We start from the raw sequence: 23366 nt of genomic DNA on the forward strand, positions 1-23366 counted from the left end.
AGAAATTGTCAATTATTTGGATTTAAAATAGACAAAATGTACATGACCACATGTAGAAAACAGTAATATTTTGTTTAACAAAAAACTTATTAAATGATTACTGCTAATAAATGGTGACACAGTGTGACCTCAAACATGAGGTTCTTAGGTTTCACATATTTTAAGGCTTGTATCACACACCAGTAGGCTGGAAGCTGAGTTAGTCCTGCCACTGGCCTAATCTAAATGATGTCAGGGCAGTTGCAAACAGAGATCACCACCTGGTGACATTTTCATGAGTAATGCTCAGGACCATTAGCATTGTTCAGAATATATATGCTCCAATTAGGCACATTTCCCAGCCATTACAGCCTTATCAGTGTCAACTTCTGGAGACCAACACAGCTCCTGAAAATAGAGAAATAAAGAGAAAACCATAGTATGCATAAATGACAATGCGTTGAATAAATGATAGTGGAAAAGTGGTGAATCAAGCTGAGTATGAGACAGATTGTTATAACCTCAGTAAAGAAATTAGCAGGCTGCAGTAGATGGTTACAACCATACCCACAGGGACAGCTCAGCTCCTGTTCCTTTCTTCCCTTTCTGGAGTGAGACTGCTGAACACTAGATTTTTATTAACCTCTTCATACATGCCAAAATCCAAGGCCCTTGGATGGTATGTTAAACACACTGCTAGATTTCAACTACAATTTCAGATACCATGTTGTCTAAGTGCAGTCTCCATCAAGAGACTATAATTCTAGCATTATGTATGCACAGGCTATTAATATAGCCATTCAAAAAACAAATGTCTGGGATTTCTTCTCTAACCACAAGAATACATGGAACAGTTCTGGATGTGAGGGTTTTATTGTACAACAAAGCAAACTGCTAGCTGAATTGTGTTTAGTACATATCCCCTAATCTTGGGTAAAGATTAAACTGATTTTGACTTCCAAGCAATTAAATTCTCAAATGGGTAACTGTCTGGGTTTCACTAATTTGCATCCTTTAATTCTGCTGAGCCAGAAGAGGACTTTCGTAACTTCTCTCGTATCACCACACTGCAATAATAGCTACTGATAGTGTGTGGCTGGTGCTAAAGGAGACAAGGCTTTGCGGTAGTGCTAGAATCATTGCAATTACCCTGAACTAAACTTTGCATCTAGTTCAAAATCTGGAGACCTGCAGCTCAGGTCTCCTTAGGGCCCCATGACAGCATGATATCTAAGTTAATGAAGAGGGAAAACTTACACTGGTTTCAAGAAAATAATTGAGAAGGCTCCAATTCTGGTAAGATCAAAATATAAAACTATAGGGATCTTGGAACCAAAAGGATTGGGGCTAAATGGTAAAAACCATTCCTTGTTTACACTGCTATTTGCACATTTAGAGTGGTCACCGTTGTTTGTAAATACCTGGACAATAAAGGAAAAAATCCTAACAATACTGTCTCAAAATACAAAGTCTAAAAATAACATAATGATACATACACACATTCTAGAACATGGATAAATAATCTTAAGTCAGTGAAGGCTAAACCAGAAAAATGTCACTATGAATTTGGGAATTATGTACTTGGGGAAAAGCACTGCTAATTCTTCCGTCTCTTAAACAAGGCTGTAAGGGAAAGAACTGACAGAGAACTGATCTAGTTTTCTTGCCCTAAACCTTCAAAAAGAGCTATTCAGTCCAAGAGTGTAGTGGCTGATAACTAAAACACGCATGACACCACACAACTATTGAGAGAAGAGCAGATGCACAACTATCTCAATATTAAACCCGCAATAATTTAAAAATACATAAGCGTAAAGCATCTAATTTTGTCCTGATGTGCTGCTACAATGTGCATTCCACTGGGGATGGGCAGGCATTCCTAGGATAGCCTGGTACTACCTCCAGGGAAGCAGCAAAAACGTTAAAGGGTGAAGGCTTGATAGGGTCAGAGCCTGGAAGGAATTTCTTTCCCACAGATGACATTCTAGATCCAGAAAATGGAGACCCTTTGATTCCTAAGTACACTTCAGGACGTTGTAAAGGGAACACTACTCTTATTTCTTTTTCATTACAGAGTTCATGAGGTATAAAGAAATACAAAGCAAAGTGGAAAGCTGAGAAAATTGGAATACATTAGGGAACAGCACGTTACAAAGGTAAATCTGTTAGATAGAGGCAATTAACTTTTCTCTTTCTTGACCTGTTTATTCCTATTCAATTGTCACTTTATTCCACACAGTAAATGAATGAGGTAAGAAATCTGTCCTTTTTCAGAACTGATGGAAGAGATGACTAAATAAAAAATATACCCAGAAGAATAATTGTTCAAAATATTTTGGAAAAGGTCTTTAGAGAAGTCTGTGTTATTTTCTTGTATTTGCCAATGAGTAAAGCTGGTGAGAATTTCTGGACATGTTGGGATTACACTGAGTAGTCCTGTCTTTGACCGTTCACAGCACTGCACTCCACTCATATCTAGTTAGAAATTTTCCAGTGCAAATTAGAAGACTTTTCAGGCTCTCCAAAGAGACAAAATTTTAACAGCTTAATTCAAAACCAAGTCAAAATTACAGTCATCATGACACCTGAGCCGTGTATATTTATCAGTATTTTTAGGAGCTTTGGTTAAGATTCAATGAAAACTTTGTAATGATGAAACACAAAGTATTTGCACATTTCTCAGGGCCGTCTGATACCAAAACTTTCAAAAGTCTGTTCTAGCTACTGCAGTCTTAAAAAATACATACATATCACAAAGAGACAAAGAAAGGCAACACATGCATGAAGAACACTGCAAAGAAAAAAATCTAGAAATTTTAATAGAGCATAAGACAAAGGATACTGCCTTTTAAGGGACAGAAGACTCTATTTGCTGGCACAAACTAAATCCTTGGAATGGTCCAAAACTTGCAAAGAAAACTATGAAGAAAACTACACTCATTATCATCAGAAGCTGCAGTTCAACAAACAACTTTATTTCTAAATTTCTATTCTATTTCTGGTTTTTATATCTAATTTTTTTTTTTGTAGATATTTTTCCTGGTATTCAGATGAACCTTTTCTTGAATGTAGTATAGATCAGAAATGCATACAAGAGCAATCTTCCTAGATGCTGTTGAAAAAAGTTACAGCATGAAATACTTTGTCATCAGTCAGAAAATCACCATTTTTTCCGGAAAGCTCTCAGATAGTTTGAACTACCCTGTGAACTAAGTTTTTTTTTATCTATGAAGAGATTGCCAGTATAAAGTGCTTCAGATAACTTTTTGAGAAGTCTCAGTAGCAAGAGAATTGTAAGGAATGCTTCCATCAGCACACCTGACTGGAATCGAAAACACATCCTCAGGAAAACTTGGATTCCAAGAGTCTTTGATAAAAGGCTTTTGGCCTTTCACTGCAGATACATTGCTAAATGGTACTACTGCTGAAAAAAAGGACCACACATCTAAGCAATTTCCAATTGTGATTCCTGGAAAAACATTTTCTGCAATTGCAAGCATGCTAGAGAGAGTTAACCTCAATACGGACATGATAATCTGATGATGCTTGCAGGCATCCATTCCAGAGCACTAATAATCATGCATAGAGAGGGAAAAAGGATTTATGGAATTTGGAATATCCTTGTCTGCTTGTGTAGCAGACTGCTACTATATCATCATACACAAACAGAATCTTGACATATGTGAGGAATTCTGAGAAAGCATTACATCAGCAACATAAAATGAAAACATGGGCACAGTGCACTGTTCTGATGCACACTTGGAAAACTAAATCCTCTCCAGACAGAATTTGAAAACTCCAGATCAGAGAGTTTTCACTGAACTCAATATGAGCATTTTTGTCCAATAACTTGTTCTTTTCTTAGTGATTTGTGTGAGACTCAACTACTCTTTGAATCTGTCTCCAATAGTAAAATGTAGTTCACATTCTTCATTACTCAGTCACTGAGTGTGTGCCATGAAAAAGAAGTGACAGATTTCCAACTAAAATATGGAAATATGTTGTTGGTCATATATACTGTTCTTTAATAAAAACATCCCAGTTAGAATGGAGTGATTTCACAAATCATGTGCTAGCCATACTGCTCTGCAGTAAACAGTGATACACTCTGTACTTCCTGTGACTTGAAAATGATTAATTAACATGATATATCAATGTATTGCCTTATGCATTAACAGATGTTCCCACACTTTCCAGATGGATATACTTAAAGTTCTATCATTCATGCTATATACTTGCTCACAAGTGGTTATCTGAAAACCCCAAGATGAAAAAATACTAAATACTCTAACCAAACATCAAGGTAATTCTGTGTTAAGATTAAAAAAATCTTGAGATTAAATTTCATATAGCTGTTCTGGCAGGCAGCCTGCACCCTAAAGAGTCTGTCCAGTTCCACAGATGCAAATTAATGCTGATTCCTCACAGATAAGCAGCTATTTAGATGAGCTGTGAAACCAACAGGGGAAAACCAAATGCTAATCCTGTGTATTTCTACCCTGGCACTCTCAGTACTCTTTCCTGCAGTTCTACTCTGGGGAATTCAGTGAGATTTCTAGTTTTCATTGTTTGTGCTAGGGCTAAATGAACTACTGTTTTTGGAAAAGCTTTACTCCTCCTAGTAACCTTTTTGTCTATTGTTTCAGGATTAATAACTCAGAACAAAAATGATTTTTTTTTTGTTGCTTCTGAGAACCTAACATTTAAAAATGTGATATATAGAAGATAAAATTTGATTAAAAAAACAGATGTGTTAATAATATCTTTGCATTTAGCTTTCTGCTTTCACTTTTTGTACACATGCAGGGGTTTTTTGAGATCTAAAGGCACAGAGTAGAAGACCACTCTACGTATAAGCAGAGACAGGAAGGCAATCTGTTGGAAACAAAGGAAGTTGGCAACAGCAGTAGAGAACTTGCTAGAGAAGTTATTGCATAAATGAAGAGAGTAATGGACACTGTTGTGCCTTGTACTAACAGCATGCTTAGAAAACTTATTTACAACTCCCTTTCAATCAGACAACACTATTGCCTTATTTCTAAATTCTGAAATGAATTCAAGCTGGAGAAAAGAGACTTAGGCAAAAGAGTGGCAATGTTGAGAGAAAAAATTTTATCACATGGAATTAGCCCTAACTAGGTTCTTGTGGACTCCATACATCTGCTGTCAGGAGGGGTCACCACTCAGACAGTAATAAGAGACAAGTATTTTCAGAGGCTTAAAACTTACTTTCAGCACCAAATTGCTGGCAACAGCTAACAGTAGTAAGTTACTTGTATCAGGAGAGAAGCTAAAATCTACCTTGTGGATTTGCATGCCAGCAAGGCCAATTACAGCTATTTCAGAAATAAAGTATTAGATTCTTATCAGTAAAGAATGATATTTTTTTTTTTTCAACCACTGTGTGTGGCTTTACCAAAAGGAAACCCTTCAACAGAAACTATGAAGAGGGAATAGTATCAACACTGCACTGAGAAAACCCAGACTGTTTTACTACAGAGGCAGTACAGCAGAGCACCTGTATTACATGATGCATCTTATCAGAAATGAACAGGACATTCTGGGACCAGTGTCCATCCAGCATGAAGTCATGACAAAATAATGTCTGTCTGTCAAATGAATCCTGATGGGGCAGGCCAGGAAGAGAAAAAAAACAAGAATTCCAGTTAATCACAAGACTGGCACACCTTCATATCAAGCCAACCATTACCTTGGTCACATCCTGATCTTCTCGAGCCTTCTTCAGACATTTCAACAGATTTTATCCCTTCATTAGATACGTAACTGTCTATGATGTGTGCATCTGTATCTTCTGGGTGTAATCCTAAAATGTGCTTTCTTGAGAATGAAAAAGGGCTCTCAACGGTGCACCAAAAGGTGAGGAAAGCCTGTTATTGCAGTGGCTCTCACACTTATTCTCCTACTCAATTTTAAAAGCACAGAAATTGAGGATATACATTCATGCTTACTGCCAAAATTCTCATTGACTAATATATACCAGACCAATCAGCATGGAAATGAACCTGTTTCAATTCACAGTGATATAGATTTAGCATACACGTGGTCAGTTATTAACTTCCAAGAGAAGGAATGAGAGCACAAAAGTACACAAGATAATTTCTTAAATCACTGTGCTGTTTCAGAACCAAAGATATAATATACTACCAATGACAAATGTCATCAGCATGTAGGAAAGACCTAAGATAACTTCCTGAATCTGACTTCTGATACATGGATTCCTTGAGGGTTAAGTACTTTTTTTTATACACACATGATGGCAAATAAGCAATATATATAACTAAGCAAAATATTAATGTTACATAAATAAAAGCAAACACTAAAAAATCATATTGAATTTACCATTACAGATTAAATGTTTAAGCCATTTTATGGCTACAATTATTATTCATATTACTGTACTGTCTAGGGATCCTACTAAATGAAGAATCCCACTGGGACAAGAGTGGTAGAAACACAAAAAAAGGCAACTCCTGGATCATAAATCTTATAGTCTAAACATTGGACAAAAGGACTGAGCAATACAGAAACATACAAACAAGCTAATATGAATCAGTGTAATAAAAAGTAGCCATAGCACATGAGAAATACATGCTGAGCAGGGAGATACATTGCAACTCTAACTTTATAGCAACAAAACAATTTTTCTGTTGTTTATGAGCAAAATGAACAGTTAAGGGAACAAATCTATCAATCCTAAATCTATTATGTAAAGATTCTCTAACCCCTGTATAAACTCTACTGACATACAGGTTAAAACATGGTCAAGCCAGCCTAACAAGATTTTTCTATCTTTGCTGAATAACTGAATCTTATTCATAGGCAACCATCATTTTAAGAAAAGCTAACACACCATCTGAGGCAAGAAAGAAACTGTCAGTTTAATTCCACAAGTCTGAACTTATTGTGTATAACAATTTTATTCTCAAGTGAAAACAAAATCTTATAGATGTTACAAACTGACCAGAGATTTAGAATTATAAACTCATCATCACAGGTCATTCTCCAGCAATAAGCTGAAGTACTAAAGAGAACTACTCCCACCAACATAACACAGGCTCAATTCCTTCTCATTCCCAAAGAAGCAAGTAGGATGTCCTGGTTTTTGGTTTCCTTCCATTCTTCCAGTTTGCTACTATTTGGAGAGGTATCAGCAAATGTACTTGGCTTCTTAAAAAGATGGATCTTCTGTAGACAGCCAAATTGGACAGCAATCTCTACATTTAGTGGCTTCTCACAGCTGAGCTGCAATATCCTCATGACTTTGCTTGGAGTGGACTAATTAACTGAGAACAGTGCAGCTGTATTACACCAAAAAACCCACAAATTTGCCAGAGAGGAACACTAAGTTAAAATAAAGGAATCCAAGGCCGAGGAGTAGCAAATTAAGCTGCATGGTCCTGTAAAAAGACTGCATCCACATTGTGTCTCTAGCAAATTAAGCTGCAGGCATTAGTGTATAATAAGCACTAGCCAAAAATGAATAGGGAATGCTATGAAAATACATCTTTCATCTGGTCAAGATACTTGTCATGGTATGAGCTGTAAACCTTACTATTAAAGGAATTTCTATGCCTTGTAAGCCTCCTAAACACTTATCAGGTGCATCAGATTATAGTTGTTTCCCCTTTGGATCTTTGACTATACTAATGAGGGATGACATAAAAACACATTTTAAAAAAATAAAAACAAAACCACAAATCTGCCAGAAATATAATTTCACATGTTATTATGAAAAACCAAATACAGAATAGTCCCTTGGAATCCTGGTCAAGTAATGACAACTGGGTAAGGAACTCAAAATATGTGAAGCAGAAAGGTTTGAAGAAGGTTCATACAACCACAGTAGATCAGGATCAGATTCAAGTAGGTGGCAGGGCTAATGGAAGGGCAAAAAAATGCACAGTCTTCAGGAAACATCAACCTAGCTGCTTCTATTAAAATGGTGCAACTTAAGGATATCTTTAAGACAGTTAAGAGGAGATGGGATGGGGTCTGTTACACTTCTTAAAGAAAATGTAGGGCATTTGGGACATCATCTCACCATCCTCTAGAAAACCCTTCACAAATATACTAAAATGAAAAGAAAACGTTGAGTCTGGATAAAGTGGAAAAATCATGCAAAACTGAAAGTAAAACCAGTACACGTACTGCCAGCAGTTATAGAACATGTACAGTACAGTGCACTGGAGACAGCTCCTTCCCTCAAGAGCACCTCCCGAGGAGTCAGCCCAAGTGTGACCTTAATTCTGAGCAATGGCAAAGACATTTCTGTGCAAACAACTGACAGGCCTTTACATTAATCCAAACTTGTTTGAACTGCAGTGGCAATAGGATTCCGCCGACAAGCTGAGTCAAAGGAAACAAGCATAAAAAATAAAGGGATTCCACTGAACAGCAAACATCACCAGCATTGTCTGTGCACAGTACTGAGAGGGCTAAAGACCAGCAAACATCAGTGCACAGGATTCTGTAGTAATGCTGAAAGACCTCTGCCTTACGTCCTTCCTCAATAATCTTGTACACAGCGAATGCAACCAGCGATGCAGGCAAACAGAGAAGCAATTCTTTCCTGCAGACTTGGGAATTTTATACTGTCCTCTTATTTGCATCATGCAGTGCCATGTTTCATGCTTTTTAGAAATGAACAGGATACTATGAAGTCAAACACAACCTGTAAGCAGTTCATATTTATAAATAACTTTCTTTGCTTCAGTCTTGCTCCATGTAAGCTTACATAGAGAGGACCTCGACCAAAGTCTGGAGACTACAATTACAATTCTAGGGGCACCTAAGGGAATTAGAATTTAAGTGAGCTTTAAATACAATTTTAATTCTATACAATAAGAAAACCACACAATCTTTTGAACCCCTTGACAACCTGCTCCCAGGCCACCAAAATCGGAATGAAACTGTAATATAAAAAAACCCAACAATCAGAATATGACCATGTTTATACACGACTGCGACTGGTATTAGGCAAAAATTAAAAAGGAGGGTTGCAAATTCTATGTATTTCTCGCAATAGCAGTATGATTTCACTGGCAGAGGTCCTTAACCCAGTACTGAAATATTTATTTGTGGCTTTACAAGATGATATAGCAACTCAAATTAAAAGCACAATATCATGTGTTACTAGACTCTCTCTCCTTCCCATTTCCCAAATTAAGCAAATTATTTTTATCTGGTTCCTCAGTCACATCAGAAATTACATTGTGAAGAAACTAATGACCTGGAAAAACCAAGTTCAATTCACTGTTATGAAAAGGTTCCAAACGGTAGGTACTACTCGACCAGAATGAAGAAAAATCTCCCTCCCCCTAACTAGAATTTGTCATGAAAATTTTCCACTTATTTTCTATAATGTTCCTACCTCAGAAGAGCCTTATTTTATAATTGCGTACCAAAGAAACATAAAACCCATTATGAAGGAAACATTTACATTGTGAATATCTCTCTGTAAAAAAGGTATCATCAGTTCTCCTTTCTGAAAATTGGTAAAGGTGAAAAATCTTCCTGTTTTCCTTAAGGTTTTCTTAAAATTCAGTGATAGAAGGGGTAAACAAAAGACTTATCTGAAGGTAAGCATTTAAAAATATGTAAAAACTCTGAAATAAAACATCATCCTTCATGAACAAATCCATAATACTCAGCAGTTCACATGGGCAGGATGTTGGAAGAGACAGCTTGTAAATCCCACACATTTGACCATGGGCTGAGCTGAAAATCAAGGACAGAACTCAGGTCAGTGGCACATCGATGTCACAGAAGACCAGTTAACTGAACCACTCAGAATAAATTTCTTAGCTTCTAAGCAGCATGTAGAATATGAAGCTTCCAGAGACTTCATTTACCTGGCAAGTCAGTTTTTCCAGAGAATGCGACAGTGATAATGTAAAACAGCAAAGAACAAAAGAGCGCTGTTCATAGTGGGTTTTATGTATGCAACATGCATATGCACACATTCACACCAATGTTTCTTAGAGAGGAAAATTTTAATTAAACAGCAATTGTTTAAGGCAGTATGAAAGCTTGTTGTTTTATGGATGTCAGAGAAGATGGTTTGGTATGAGGCAAAAGTTACAAGACTAGATTGTTGCAGGGCTACAAGGTAAACAGAACAAACACAATGTATGCTTGCTTCCTCGCAAGCTTTCTGGCTAGTACCTTAATGAGTTCACAGCCTTCAAAAGATTCAGCTTTCTCCCAAGTATTTGAGACAAAATTTTTATTTCCTATTATTTCACTTTTCTGTGAGCCACTACCAAAATCTGGGGGTCTCTTTTCCATGTACCCATGGATCCTTCGCCACTGTACACCGAGAATAAAGTCTCAAATATTTATTTTGTTAATATAAAACAAAATCAGTTTTAATGTACCAATGTCTCAGGATTCCAAGATATAACTAATTGGTAGTCTTAAAGGAAACAAATCTCTAGAAACATGCATCTAGCAAGCAGGGTATTGCTAGATTTCTTCCTCTGAGAAATACTGAATTTTCAGCACTAGAGGATCATATAACCCTGGGGAATAAGATCATAGCATCTGCATTAGTACATTTCTGAATTATTAACAGTAATGCTATAATTCTGTATCATTTCATGATCATTTTCTCAAAGACGATGACCTAATTATTCATTAGGTACTCAGAATATGTAAGGAGGCATGTGTACCTTGCCAATATTTTGTCAGATACAGTCTGCTGAAGAATTGCCACACTAAATAGGTACATCATCTACAACATCAGTGTTTTCAGTTCTCTCATTACCACACCAGAAGATCTGCTCTTCTTGCCTTTGGGCTCATCTCAGATATTCTGTTATTTATTTTCTTTTGTTGTATTTTCAACTGAGTTACCTGATTATGGCAAAATTTTCATGTTAATTTATTTATGAATACTATTTCTGAATCACACTCTCAGAAATGAACTAAAAATGATGGGCTCTGAAGCTCTACGTAAATAGCTTAAAAACTAAAACATTTTCAAAATCTCTAAATATCAATTAAGTTAATGTAGTATTTGTGGAGAAACAATTAAACTAGTTTTTCCCAAAAATAAAATGCATTGACTTAATTATTGAGGAAGAAATGTTCGTGGGTTTAGATCTTTTTTCAAGTTGAAAAGGAAAGTAGTAGTAGTTTTATATGTACAATTGAAAATAAAGTAAAAAAAAAAAAAGTTATAATTTAGCCTACATTTGTACCTCTGAAATACCGTATTTGCCTGAACTAGTGGAAAATTTACCAGCATCACTTGAACAGGAAATTACTGTCATAAAGCTGCTTCCTTAGCAGCTTCAAGACATAGAAACACCAGTTGATTCTAGATACCTTTTGTTGCAAAAATTACCTTTTTTTAAAGGTGACCTTGTCACCTTTAGCACTTCCTGGACAGTCTTTCTAATTTTCCATTATCCTTCAATCAGTCTTTAAATCTCATTTGGTATCTATGCTCATTTTTACTGATATGTCTATTTAACACTATGATCAATGTATCTTTTTTCCCCAGAGTTTTTCAACTTTGATTTTGTTATTCTTTTTCAAGACACAAAATAATTTTTCAGTTGAGGAACACCTTACTGGAGGGGATCTACAGGATCAGTCCTGTAAGTAATGTCAGCAAGTACTACTTTGTAATTCGTTCACACAACAATCCAGTTCCATCTCACCACCATTTCAATTGGAAGCCTGCTGCTGAACTGCACATTGCCAGAGACTTCCTTCTAGTTTTCAGTCTAAAATGTATTCATGGTCAAGTGCATCCATTCATTATGTTAACAATGTCCTTGGTCTATTCATAAACATAATTAAGTATACTTTTGCTTTGCTAAGGTCAACTAGCCATGCTGTTTTAACCTTTACTCACATGGCATTTTCTCAGTCTCTGAATAGCAAACATTTTCAGCACTGCCAGTGATCCAAACTGGATTCCACTAGAACCAATAAAATACTATTAATATATTCTTTTTATTTGTAAACAATTTCTTGCTATCTTACATATTATATATATATACACAACCATGAAATCTATGAATTTGTTTGTAAAATTATTTTGTAAATTACCTCTTTTCTTAATAGAGAGCTGACTAGCAACAGACTTCAAAACACTAAGAATTAATAACAATCTTATGACATGCATAAAAATTCATCCTTGTATATTTTCTTGAAACCTACTATTTTTGGGTAAGCTGTTAGATTTTTTTTTAAAGTAGTCCAGACCGACAGGTTCTATGAACGGGATAACCTGCAGTATTTTACTTAAAAGTAATTACATTCAATGCCAGAATGCTAAGTGGCCATCCATAATACCCTAAAGCCCGAATTATTTTCAGAAGAGAAAGGGTAAGAAAATAGTGTTAGAGGGTAAATGTAAGCAATTTAGCCACTGAAGTAATTCTGCTGTTACCTACTGTCCACAAAGCTGAGCAGCACTGTGCCCTATACAACTGCTGAACTACACAAGTGTCTAAAATTCAATGAAACTCTGGCTACTTTTTCCTTAGTTTGCGGATTTTGTGTTGTTGGTTTTTTTCAATCAAAGGCAATGTCCAGAAATTACCAGTACTAAAGAATCTGTTCATGGCATTGTTTACAAAAGTTCCTAAGAGACTTTATTGTTGAATGTAACCTTTATTTTATTAATGATGAGAAGTAATCAATGGAATGCTAAAAAAACCCCAAACTTGTAAAGAAATCTAGTCTGAAATCTGATTCTGTTGTTTGAAGCAAGTTCAGTGGTCACGGTAACACCAGATGAAAGTTGACTCTTGCCCATAGTGAAATAGGCATGGCTCTTCTAAAAAGGTCACAAACTTTTCAAATATAGGCACCATGTTTCAAATTTTGCACATACAAAATATGTTCATGTCACTCAAATTACACAATGTGGCAGTGTTATAAGTCTGAACATTATTGTCAATTAATGGCGGAGAAAAGAGCCCGAAGCTCACGTAAGACTAATGACTGGGACAACTCCTGGAAAGAGACAAGAAGTATAAAACAGCAGTTTTCCTGTTGTACGTGGGTTTGTGTGTGCATGTGTGAGAGTGCATATAACAAAAATGTTTAAGAGTAAGTTCAGGTAATAGCCCATCCACTTGTTCTCAACTTCTGATCCAGTTTCATTGCAAAGGCTTTGATTTTAACTGCATGATAAAATGCAAATTCAAATCCCATAGAAATCAATAGTTAGTGTGTTGTTGACTGGTTTGAACCAATCAAAATTGAGTCTTTTTTATAATAATTGCTGAATGTCTTCTTTTTAATCTACTTGTCAGCCTCTGGGTATGTAGGATACTTGACTGTCTCAATTTTCTCCTTAACTTTATAGGATGGGTACAGGCCTGTTCTTCCTAATTTCCTATTGATGCCTTTTGAATAACCATCCCAGTGGTTTCCAGCTACTCCAATTATATCTCCAGGTTCCATAGGAATTTCATCAGCAGTTCGTGGATGATGAGCATAAATAGCAATCTGGTTGTGAGCATTCTGTCCCCCAAAGTAGTAGATATCATCCAAAGAATGGAAATACGCTGAAGCATCTGGATGCAACGTCTGCATAATTTCATAGGCAACTCGACAAACCTTAGAAATAAAAACAGAAGTCATTAATATTGTGTGTGACTGAAATATACCACAGAAATCAACAACCAATGTAAAGTAATATTTCCCAAGAAGATCAGGTTCTGGAATGTCTGGGTTAAAAAAAACAACTAACCAACCGACCAACCAACCAACAGCCCCCAAAAAATCAAAAACCAAACCAAAACACCCACCAAAAAAACCACAGAATCCCTGCATCTTTACTAACAAAAAACATGACATTTTGGAGAATCTTAATTAGGCCTCTGGTGATTAGATTTGATAAACAAATAAATAAATAGGTAAATAATTAGTACAGTCTACTCTTCGGTATAAAATGAAAACATCTACACGAACACTAGCTATTCAGCTTTTTCAAATGAATGATCTGTAGCCAATCAGATATAAAAGCAAATTAGTTTTCTTTTTCTAATACTACTACTACTAAAAATTGTATTTTACTTCCCTTTGAATTTACATTTTCAAAATTTATCGTGCAGTAACGAGGCCTTGCATTTACTTTTCTAAGGGAAGTTCAAATTTTCACAACCAAACAGTTCCATAAGTCCAAGGCTTTAAAATGCTGTTTATATTAGAACAGTGATAGTATTGTGACTGTTGGCAACTTAGAAGACAAGTAAATGACAAGAGAATTCCATCAAGGCAATAACTACATTGGTGGGAAGAAAGATGCACTTTTACTTGTCATTGTGTCCCATTTTATGAAGGGAATTTTCACCAGACTGAACACACAGTCCCACGTCAGAATTATGTTGTATTTCTCAGAGTTGCCAGAAGCACAAAAGGCTTATGAAAAAAAGCTCTTTTCAGCAACTGGCTAGAAAGCTCTTCTCTGTCAGGTGTCCGCCTTGGCTACTGTGAGTTTTCTGACTTCTGACTTCCATTACGGTATCTTTCTCCGATTTTGCATAAGTTTGATAAAGGTTGGTTAACAATACAGCAGATTTCTTCAATATGAAGAAGCATTTGAGCTTTTTAATAACTTTCAGTCTATGTTAATATAGCAAAGCTTGATTTTACTTTTATTTTCTCCCTTTGAAGATACAGTGAATAGAACTTTGATCAGTCATACTAGATGTATTTGTACTTTCCTAGCTCCTTTGAGAGAGGCATTGGCTTTAAAAATGTAATAGATTTCCTTTTATCCCTCTGCATCTGAACTTTAAAATAAGTTTTCAGAAGTACCTTTCAGATGATCAGGCTGAAGTTAATTATTTCAAAGTACCTGTTACACTGGTACTATATTACACTGTAATATAGAAACAAATTTGACTACCCATTTATTTGCAGAAGACTATTTATTTTATAGCTTCTGTGACTATTTTGGTTTTGTTCTCTGCATGTGTGTGTACCCCAGGAAGCAGATGCAGAGAATACACGCTACAAAAATTTAAAATCTTTTCAGTAGAAATGCTTTTAGCATGTGTGACTTGCATATCTGACACAAAACATTCAACAGCTCCGCTCAGCAATTGTTTTCTTTGTAGCACCAAACCTGGGTAACTAAACTGTAAACTGTTGAGGACAGCAGGCAAAATATGCACATGCAGAAATATAGCTAAAGCCAGCCTCCCATTTTTTATTGCCAGATCCCTTGCTCTGCAGCCTGTATACTTACATGTACAATGAAAAATACAAAGACTAATAAATTCTGGAAAGAAACGAAGTTATGAAGAAAAATACATCAGTCAGAGGGAGCTACAATTTCATCTAAATCAAGACTGAAGAAACCAAAAAAAAATCTTTGCTGTAATTTGTAATCTTAATTCTCCTACTGTGTTATGATTTGTGTAACTACCATGCAGCTTTTCTATAAAATTAATTAATTAATTAGTCTATTCAATTAATGTGACATTGCTGAAATACAGTGTCAAGGTAGGTTGTTTCCCCTGACTCTCCGTTATGATGGGACTAATTCCTTAAAAACAGTATTTTAATGAAATATCTCTTCTTCAGCTTACACCACTGTTCTTCTGGTTTCAGCACCATAAAACCCAATTACTACAGGGGAATTCCTGATTCTATTCACATGTAGCACCATTTTCTCTTAATATCTCTGTAATGAAGTTTAGACTCTTTTTGGCAAAATGGAAAAAAAAAGTCAGCATAGAATTGATTAATGAGAAAGCCCAAAACCACATTGGAAATACGTAAGAATACATTTTTAACCTTATTTTCTGTTCATACCTATTGGACAGAAGATGGTCATTAATGGCCTTATTTTGCTTACCTTCAAGGCCAACGTGACTATCAAATGGTTTATTTAATTGATGGAAGGACAGGCATAGCAATGCAAATATTAGAGAATCAAATTTTAAATCCATAGAAAGAAAACTTTATGAATGGTGGGAAAACTTGCAACAGACCTTAGAAAAGCCCAATATATGAAGATTCTGTAGAGACCCACATTGTTGCATGCCCAGAAAAACTGGTATTAAATTATTTTTGAGGAGATAGAATTATTAAAGCACAACAAATTGCCTAGAAAAAATTAAGTAAATTACTGGACCAAATTCATAGTCCAGATATTGACAGTAACAATCTAACACTGGATTTCCTATACTTCAGTAGAATTTTCTCCAACTCTGGAAAACCAAATATGTTATCCAATAAGCAAGTCTATTGTCAAATGCATGGTGAAACAGAATGCGAGTTGAGCTCAAAGACACCATGTACCACAAAGGTACCCTCGAAGGGGGTTGTATCATGCCCTCCAGAGATCTTGATCAACCTGTATCATCTTAACTACGTTTATAACCAGGGGTTTACTTAAAGCAAACATTTATCACTTTTAACACAGCCATCTGAATACAACAATAGCAGAAAATGTTACAGATTTTTCATTATGTTTTGACCCAAGACCATATAATTGTTCCTTCAGACCATGAACTGTCTCTACACCAATGCACATGTTGCATTTAAGACATACAGCTGTAGGTTTCACCTCTTTCACTGTGATATGCATTCAGTGGATGTACTTCAGTTAAATCAAACTATTATTATTAAAGTGGATGGCTCCTCACAGCTCTTCTTAGTGAAGATTTTTACTTTGGATTTTACTCATGTCTATGGTCTGAAAAAGCCTATATTAATAATCTTTAAATATGCTATAAAATGTCATTCTCTGAACAGGATGTGGTGAATGGTAAATAAAGTGGTAAATAAAATGGTAAAAAAATATGCACAAGCATGATTGAGGGATAAGAGACTTTTCTGTACTTTTTGTTGTTTTGCTGTCTTCTTGCTACAGCAATTTTATTAAGAATTATGCCTGTCAAAGACAATATATCACTGTATTGACCATATATTAATATTAATATTATGCTTGCTACTTATTTTTCATTGCAGTGCAGCAGACAATTTACATTTGAGGCTGTGGAAAGCATTTAGTTTTTATGTGAATTTTAACTTTTGATTTTTGTGTCCACTTCCATCTAATAGTAAAATCATGTGTGATTGTGTCACCTAAGAGAATAACGACAACAGCAAGTAAAAACATTCAATCTGATTGAAATCTTGCCATATGTGAATTAGAGGGATCAACACATCAGTCACAAAATCCTGCTTGGCGACTTTTTGCTGTGGTTTTAATCTTAAAACAGATTTTTATAAACAGAAACAAGAAGAAAACAATGATTTAGAACTGTTACATATAATCTACATTGTATCTGCATTGCACTTTACCTGGGATGAAAATGTGCAGACCAGGAAGTCTGCCTGAGACAAGAAGTGAATATCCAGAATGACACCTCTTAGGGAGTTTTCGGTGTATCGGTTATGCAGTCCTGCTGACCAGGATATGGAGTTATCACTGATAAATTCATAATTTGGATACCTGTAAAAATACAATGCACAGTTAATAGCATTGTTCTGTTCATTTTTATTTTTTTAAGAAGCATTACCTCTGCTGCAAGATAAGGTTGTTAATTTGTTTAAGTGAGCCTCTGCTTTACAGGAAATTAATTACAATTTTGCTGAAGCTTCTAGAATGTTACTGCTGCCTCCAAGCATGCCCTCTCTTCATCTAGAAAAAAATTTAAATACAAAGATGCTGTAAGTCTGTCTGATACATAACAAAGTAGAAGAAGTGAAAGAAATATCAGGAAGTATATACCACATTCTGTAAATGATGCTGATTTTAGATGAAATATAGTCAGACCACTTAGTTTTCTCTACTGCTAAATAGGATACAGGATTCTGACTTTACTAGACTACATTTATTACCATACTATTAGATACTGATTAGGACACTGTGCAAAAAAAACCAGTCACCTGTAAAAGGGACATATTAAGTAAAGGCATGTAAACTAATGAAAAGAATTTAAAAAGTCTTTCCCAGTTCTTAAGACCATATGGAGAACAAATTTTCCAATTCACTGGTCAAAAGGAAATAAATGTAAAACTCCATGCCAATACACTTTTCCTGACTTACTACAAAAAAAAAAAGTACTACTTTAAGTCAAAATATTTTATTTGAAATATAAAACCTTAGTTTATGTTATATTAAAATAAAAGATTTTATCATGTAGCAATAACTTAAAAATAAAAAAAAAATCCTTTAAAAAATACTGGAAAATAATGGTCTTTCTCAAAAAATTTACACTTCTGTATTGGGTAACTGAAATCTGAAAGAAACTGTGGCAAGGAGCATGAATAATTAAATTTTCAGTCAGCCTCCTACCAAAGACAATTATTACAGATGTAACAAAGGTAGTAACTACATTGCTGTTACACAACAATTATATTTCAATCATGAAGTGCAACTCGCATAACTAACCAGCCAACTACAAAATTTCAACTACACAACTTACTATAAAACAAAACTATATATATATATATAAAAGCTTTTTTTTCAAATTTATAACTTCATTGCAAATATAAATAATACATTTCACAAGAGAGCAAGGCAGCCAATATAACATTTGTAAGAACATGCCTAATTTATTCCATTTCAATGTTAAAAATATGAAGAAACTGTCTTCGAAAGTGAAATGGACAACTATAGCTGGCTTTTGGGACTACCAAATCAGCAAATTTATCTCAAAAGCAAATCAAAAAACTGTATGCAAAATGCCCACGTTTGATGTGGAATGTATGGGTGTACCTGATCATGAATGTCAGGGAAAGTTCCTACTATATTAAAAAATAAGAAAAAACAAAACAAAACCAACAAAAAAAAAAAAAAGAGAGGGTGGAAATAATATTAGAGTAACTGATAATACCCCTTCTGAGAAATTACAGAAGCATATGAAGCTATAAATAGTTTTTTTCTTGTCAATATTTAACTAGCTCTCAAAACCCAACAGATGACACCACAATATTTGGGACACATTCTATTCCAATTTCCATTGTGTTAATCATATTCCTAATTTTTTTTTTAAAGAAAAAAAAAAGTACAGACCAAAAGGAAATACGTCATCCTCTACTCTAAGAACTAGCTGAGAAACAGAGATAAGCATCAGTCTTATCTCAGTAAACAACTCTGAGTGGAGCAACACAAAGAACATTTAATAGGAGATGGCATTTCTAGGGACAATAAACATGGTAAAGATATTTGCACACCCCTTTGGAAGTTCTTGGTATCAGGAATACCACTAAAATTAATCACTTCCTTCAGACTTCAAAAATCAGAATCCACATGCTGAGCAGATACAAAAGAACTTTTCTTGAAGAATCTGATTTCTTATTAGCAAAAGATCACTCTAATAACTTTAAGGAATGAAGCACAGGGGAAAAAGTGTCATATTGGATGTGGTAAAAAACAAAAGGTCAGAATTATTTACGCATCTTTTAATGCATATATTTAAAATGTTCTCCTTCTTTCCTTTATTCTGGAACCAGTCTCTGAGATGCTTTTAGATCTGGCCTTTCATTCCATTTTATAAAGTTGATCCAAATTCATCTAACCAAAGGTTTCAGAGCCCACTCTTCAAAACAGTCATCAAAGCTTGTAATTTATCTACTCACATTTTTCAGCTTTCAAACAAGCACTTTTATGTTGTCTCCCACACACAACGCTACATTCATGCTTGGGAGAAGAGGTCTCTTTTAAAATATGAGTGAAATAGCAGCCATACTTAGTGTGACCAAAGAACCTTCTGGTTCACTACCCTGTCTCCAACACATGCTGAAAGCAGAGCATAAAGAAAAATACAGAAAAAGGCCAGATGCACACTCCTCTCAAACTATATGTGGCCCACTGACTTCAGGTGAGGTTTAATTCTCCTTCCCACTCCCTACAGTGCTGTAGATTCTATTTGAAGCTATTCTTGCCACAATGACTGCAAAGAAGAAAGAAAATGAAACTACCAAAGCTCTATAGTTAGCTCTTGCTTCCTTCCATTCCATTTTCCATCTGTATTTATACTATGAATAATGTAATACTTTAACTGTAAGTTTTTGGGGATTTTTTTTCTTTTTAAGTAGAACATGGACACAAACCCATTACTAGGATTCCTGAATGTGTAGAAAATGAATCATACATAGTAAGTTGTCATATTTTTATTGACAGAATCACTGAAACACAATGTTGTGTAGGATGCCTCCTAGCTTTACTCACAGTCTCTTTTCTGAAACAGGAAAGGCCCAGGAATCATTTAAGTTGGAGAAGACCTTTAAGACCATTGAGTCCAACTATAAACCCAGCACTGCCAAGTTCACCACTAAACCACGTCCTGGAAGTGCAACATGTACATGACTTTTAAATACCTCCAGGGACAGTGGTATTACACCTCCTTGGGCAGCCTGTTCCAAGATAAAACCAAATAATGGAAACTGGCACAACTCTGTTTCCTTTGTATTGGATTACATATATGTAGTGTATCTCTTCCACATATCTAAAAATAATACCCAGTTCTTCTAAAGCTATCTGATAGATTCTTAAAACCTATGTACAGGTGCTCTAAAAAGAATTGGAAAAGATATGAACTGTTCATCAGATTCTAGTACTTTGAAGCACTGCTGAATGCTATGTATCAGGCATACTATGTGGGGAGGGTTGGCCAAACTACAGATAGGATAAAGGGAGAAGAGACATTAACGTGCTACTGTGGAAGTAAATAAACAGTAAAAAAAAAAGGAGAAAAAAGAAAATAAAGATGACTCTACAGGTAGACATTCTGGAAGGAAGAATAATATTTGCTGAATTTTTGTGCTCATGTACAAGAGAAAGACACCTAAACAGGTTCATATACAAACCAGAAACACATTAAATATGATATCTTAAAAATGTATGTATATGTCATCTGTATTATTTTGAATACCCTAAAGAGAGAAGATACTTCAAGTAGTATTATAGACTAGAAATAGATATACCAGATATTCAAAAATTTGCATGTGAAAACGATTAAATCAGCCAAAGAGAAAGCAATTTACACCATCCCTAACACATCACTTATCTAAGATAAATACCAGAAGCTGTCACATGCTTTAATCGTCTGATCATTGCAGTTGCTGAACTCTCAACCATGCTACTCTCTACTAAAGTTGTTCTACATAATCCTAATTCTGAAAATATGTCACTTCTTTCCTTCTTCTGGAAATAGAACACAAACACTCTACAAACTGGTGGTAGTGACTGCACTATCTTTACTACTGTACTTGCAGTTGGTAGACATCTGACTGCAAGGGAAGTTTCTGAAACTTAAGTCAAAACATTTCTGTTTTCATGACTATGAATAGTTTAAAATACTTCTCTTGCTAGAAACAACATGCCTATTCATGTGAATGTTGGCTAGAGTTTCTTTACTTAAATGCCAACGCTGTTTGACAGCCAGTCACTCATGTAGAGATACAGTATCTAGGACTTACTAATATTACTGCACCAAATAATGAATGCAACATAAGCTACTGCAATGTGACAGCTGTTTCTATCAAAGCTCGGTAGTTCAATGTGACTAGAACATTTCTGTCAGAAGTGTAAACCAATCTATAGTTGATTTCACAAGAAGAGGAAGAAAAGCTTCTTTACTGCCAAAACATGACCTTAACCTGCCTTCAGATGCTATTAAATGCCCAAACATCAAATTGCATCCTGCCTTCTCTGAAATCACAGGAAGTTTCAAATGCCTTCTACTCAAGGCATCTGAAGCTGCAAGCAACAGTAGGGTGCAAGCAACGAAGGAAATTATGTTTCAGTGTAAGCTGTGACCTGAAAACTCAGCCGTAACACATAAAAAGTTCTTCACTACTTACAGATTCTATGCCTTTTATGAAGAAAACATAAAATTAATGCTGTACTACTGAGCTGTATCTTACCATATTAAAGTAAAATTGTGATTTGGTATGGACTTGAGCTGTAATTCTTAATAAAATTCAGTATTGTTGTACTGAACAAGTTACAATTCTACATTAGTTTTTGTTGCTATTGAAAAATTGGGATGATATGTTTACAGGGAGAGCATCTCATTATTCACAAAGAATGGTAAGGCTTGAAAGTTAAAAATAAAAATGCATAACTAATATTGTTACATCAATATTGAATTCTGTTAAGTTACAAACACTTATTAAAGTTATTTAGGACAATATAATGAATTAAGTACTATAATCTCAACTTTGTATTACCTGTCTTTTCATTGTTTAGATTTGCATTTTAAATGCTATCATTGTTTCTGCTATTGTTCTTGCCTCTACACATACAAAAAAGGAAGGATTAGGTTGCCATCATCTGGAGTTTGTTTGTTCATTCAGTTTTTACAAAACACCATAATTTTAAACAGCAGCCTTTTATAGATAGGAAAGAAAAACAGAAACAGCACAGTTGAAATAGACAGGTTTTCAATGCTGTAGAAAATTCTTCTACTACAAAATAACATTTTCTGCTTACCTTGCATGTCCAAAGAAAATCTGTCATGTAGTATGTTATATTTTTCCAAGAATGTCATGAAGAATAGAAGAGTTCAAAAATTTGCCACTACTTTGATCAACTTTAAAATCAAGTTGCCTTGATTTTAAAAAAGTATTAATTAATTAATTAGAAGTATTAATTTACAAGGAAATACAGGCCACGTAGGAGTAAATGAACATTTACTATGTATCCATATCTAGAGAGCTAGAAGAGGGCACAGAGCAAAGAAAGGGACAAAGACACTGTAAGAAGTTCAGAATCTCACATATATTAAAGGACAAAATTATTCAACATGTAGGGTGAAAGTCTTCTATGTTATCACCATAGAAGTCCTTCTGAAAGAGGGAAGAGCTTCATCATCAGCTTTTCACTTACAAAAATTCCTCCGTCAACTGTTCACAGATTGGTGTTTTTTGGACAGGTGATGCTTTTTAATATATTACCAGTTTTTACAATATTCCTAAGTAGTTTATTTTTAATATGTATGTTCAATAAGAATTTGTGTATTTATTATATTTATATTATTTATACATATATTATTTATATTTACCTTCCTTCTACATCATTAGTTTGTTTTTACATAATCACAGGTATCTTGCTCAACTCTTCTAGATTTTTAACATTAAGCTTTGAAAAGCATACTTGGGAGAAAAAAAATCCCAAAAACACATATCCGAGAGAGAAATTGAAATCACTGGAAAATGAAATGCAATCTTAACTGAATAAAGGATACAAAAACCACCTACACTAAAACTTGTGTGCGCAATAGTCAGAAATTGTAAAGGTAACTGGAAGGAACTGTAATATAAACATAATTCATCTTACTTGGACTTTGCCTCTTGCAACAATGAAGGGTCATCTGTAGCCAAATACACTCTTTTTTTATCAACATGCATCCTGCGAGCAAGAAGTTCAAACCGCT

The 23366-nt window shown here is 34.9% G+C and overlaps 1 protein-coding gene across 5 annotated transcripts in view; it reads right to left on the reverse strand.

The window, feature by feature from the left end:
- Positions 1-6854: 6854 nt before the first annotated feature.
- FUT8 (fucosyltransferase 8) overlaps positions 6855-23366 on the reverse strand; it is a 90154-nt gene continuing 73642 nt past the window's right edge. For all 5 annotated transcript variants that reach the window (XM_017742074.1, XM_017742076.1, XM_017742077.1 and 2 more), the window contains 3 exons: positions 23270-23366; positions 17284-17434; positions 6855-13581 (listed from right to left, as the gene is read on the reverse strand). In XM_017742074.1, coding sequence (XP_017597563.1) covers positions 13264-13581; positions 17284-17434; positions 23270-23366 — 566 coding nt within the window. In that variant the 3' untranslated portion in view covers positions 6855-13263. The remainder of the gene's footprint in view (positions 13582-17283; positions 17435-23269) is intronic.

The sequence above is a fragment of the Corvus brachyrhynchos genome, unplaced genomic scaffold (genome assembly GCF_000691975.1).
Source record: "Corvus brachyrhynchos isolate BGI_N302 unplaced genomic scaffold, ASM69197v1 scaffold115, whole genome shotgun sequence".
NCBI classification, from domain to species: domain Eukaryota; kingdom Metazoa; phylum Chordata; class Aves; order Passeriformes; family Corvidae; genus Corvus; species Corvus brachyrhynchos.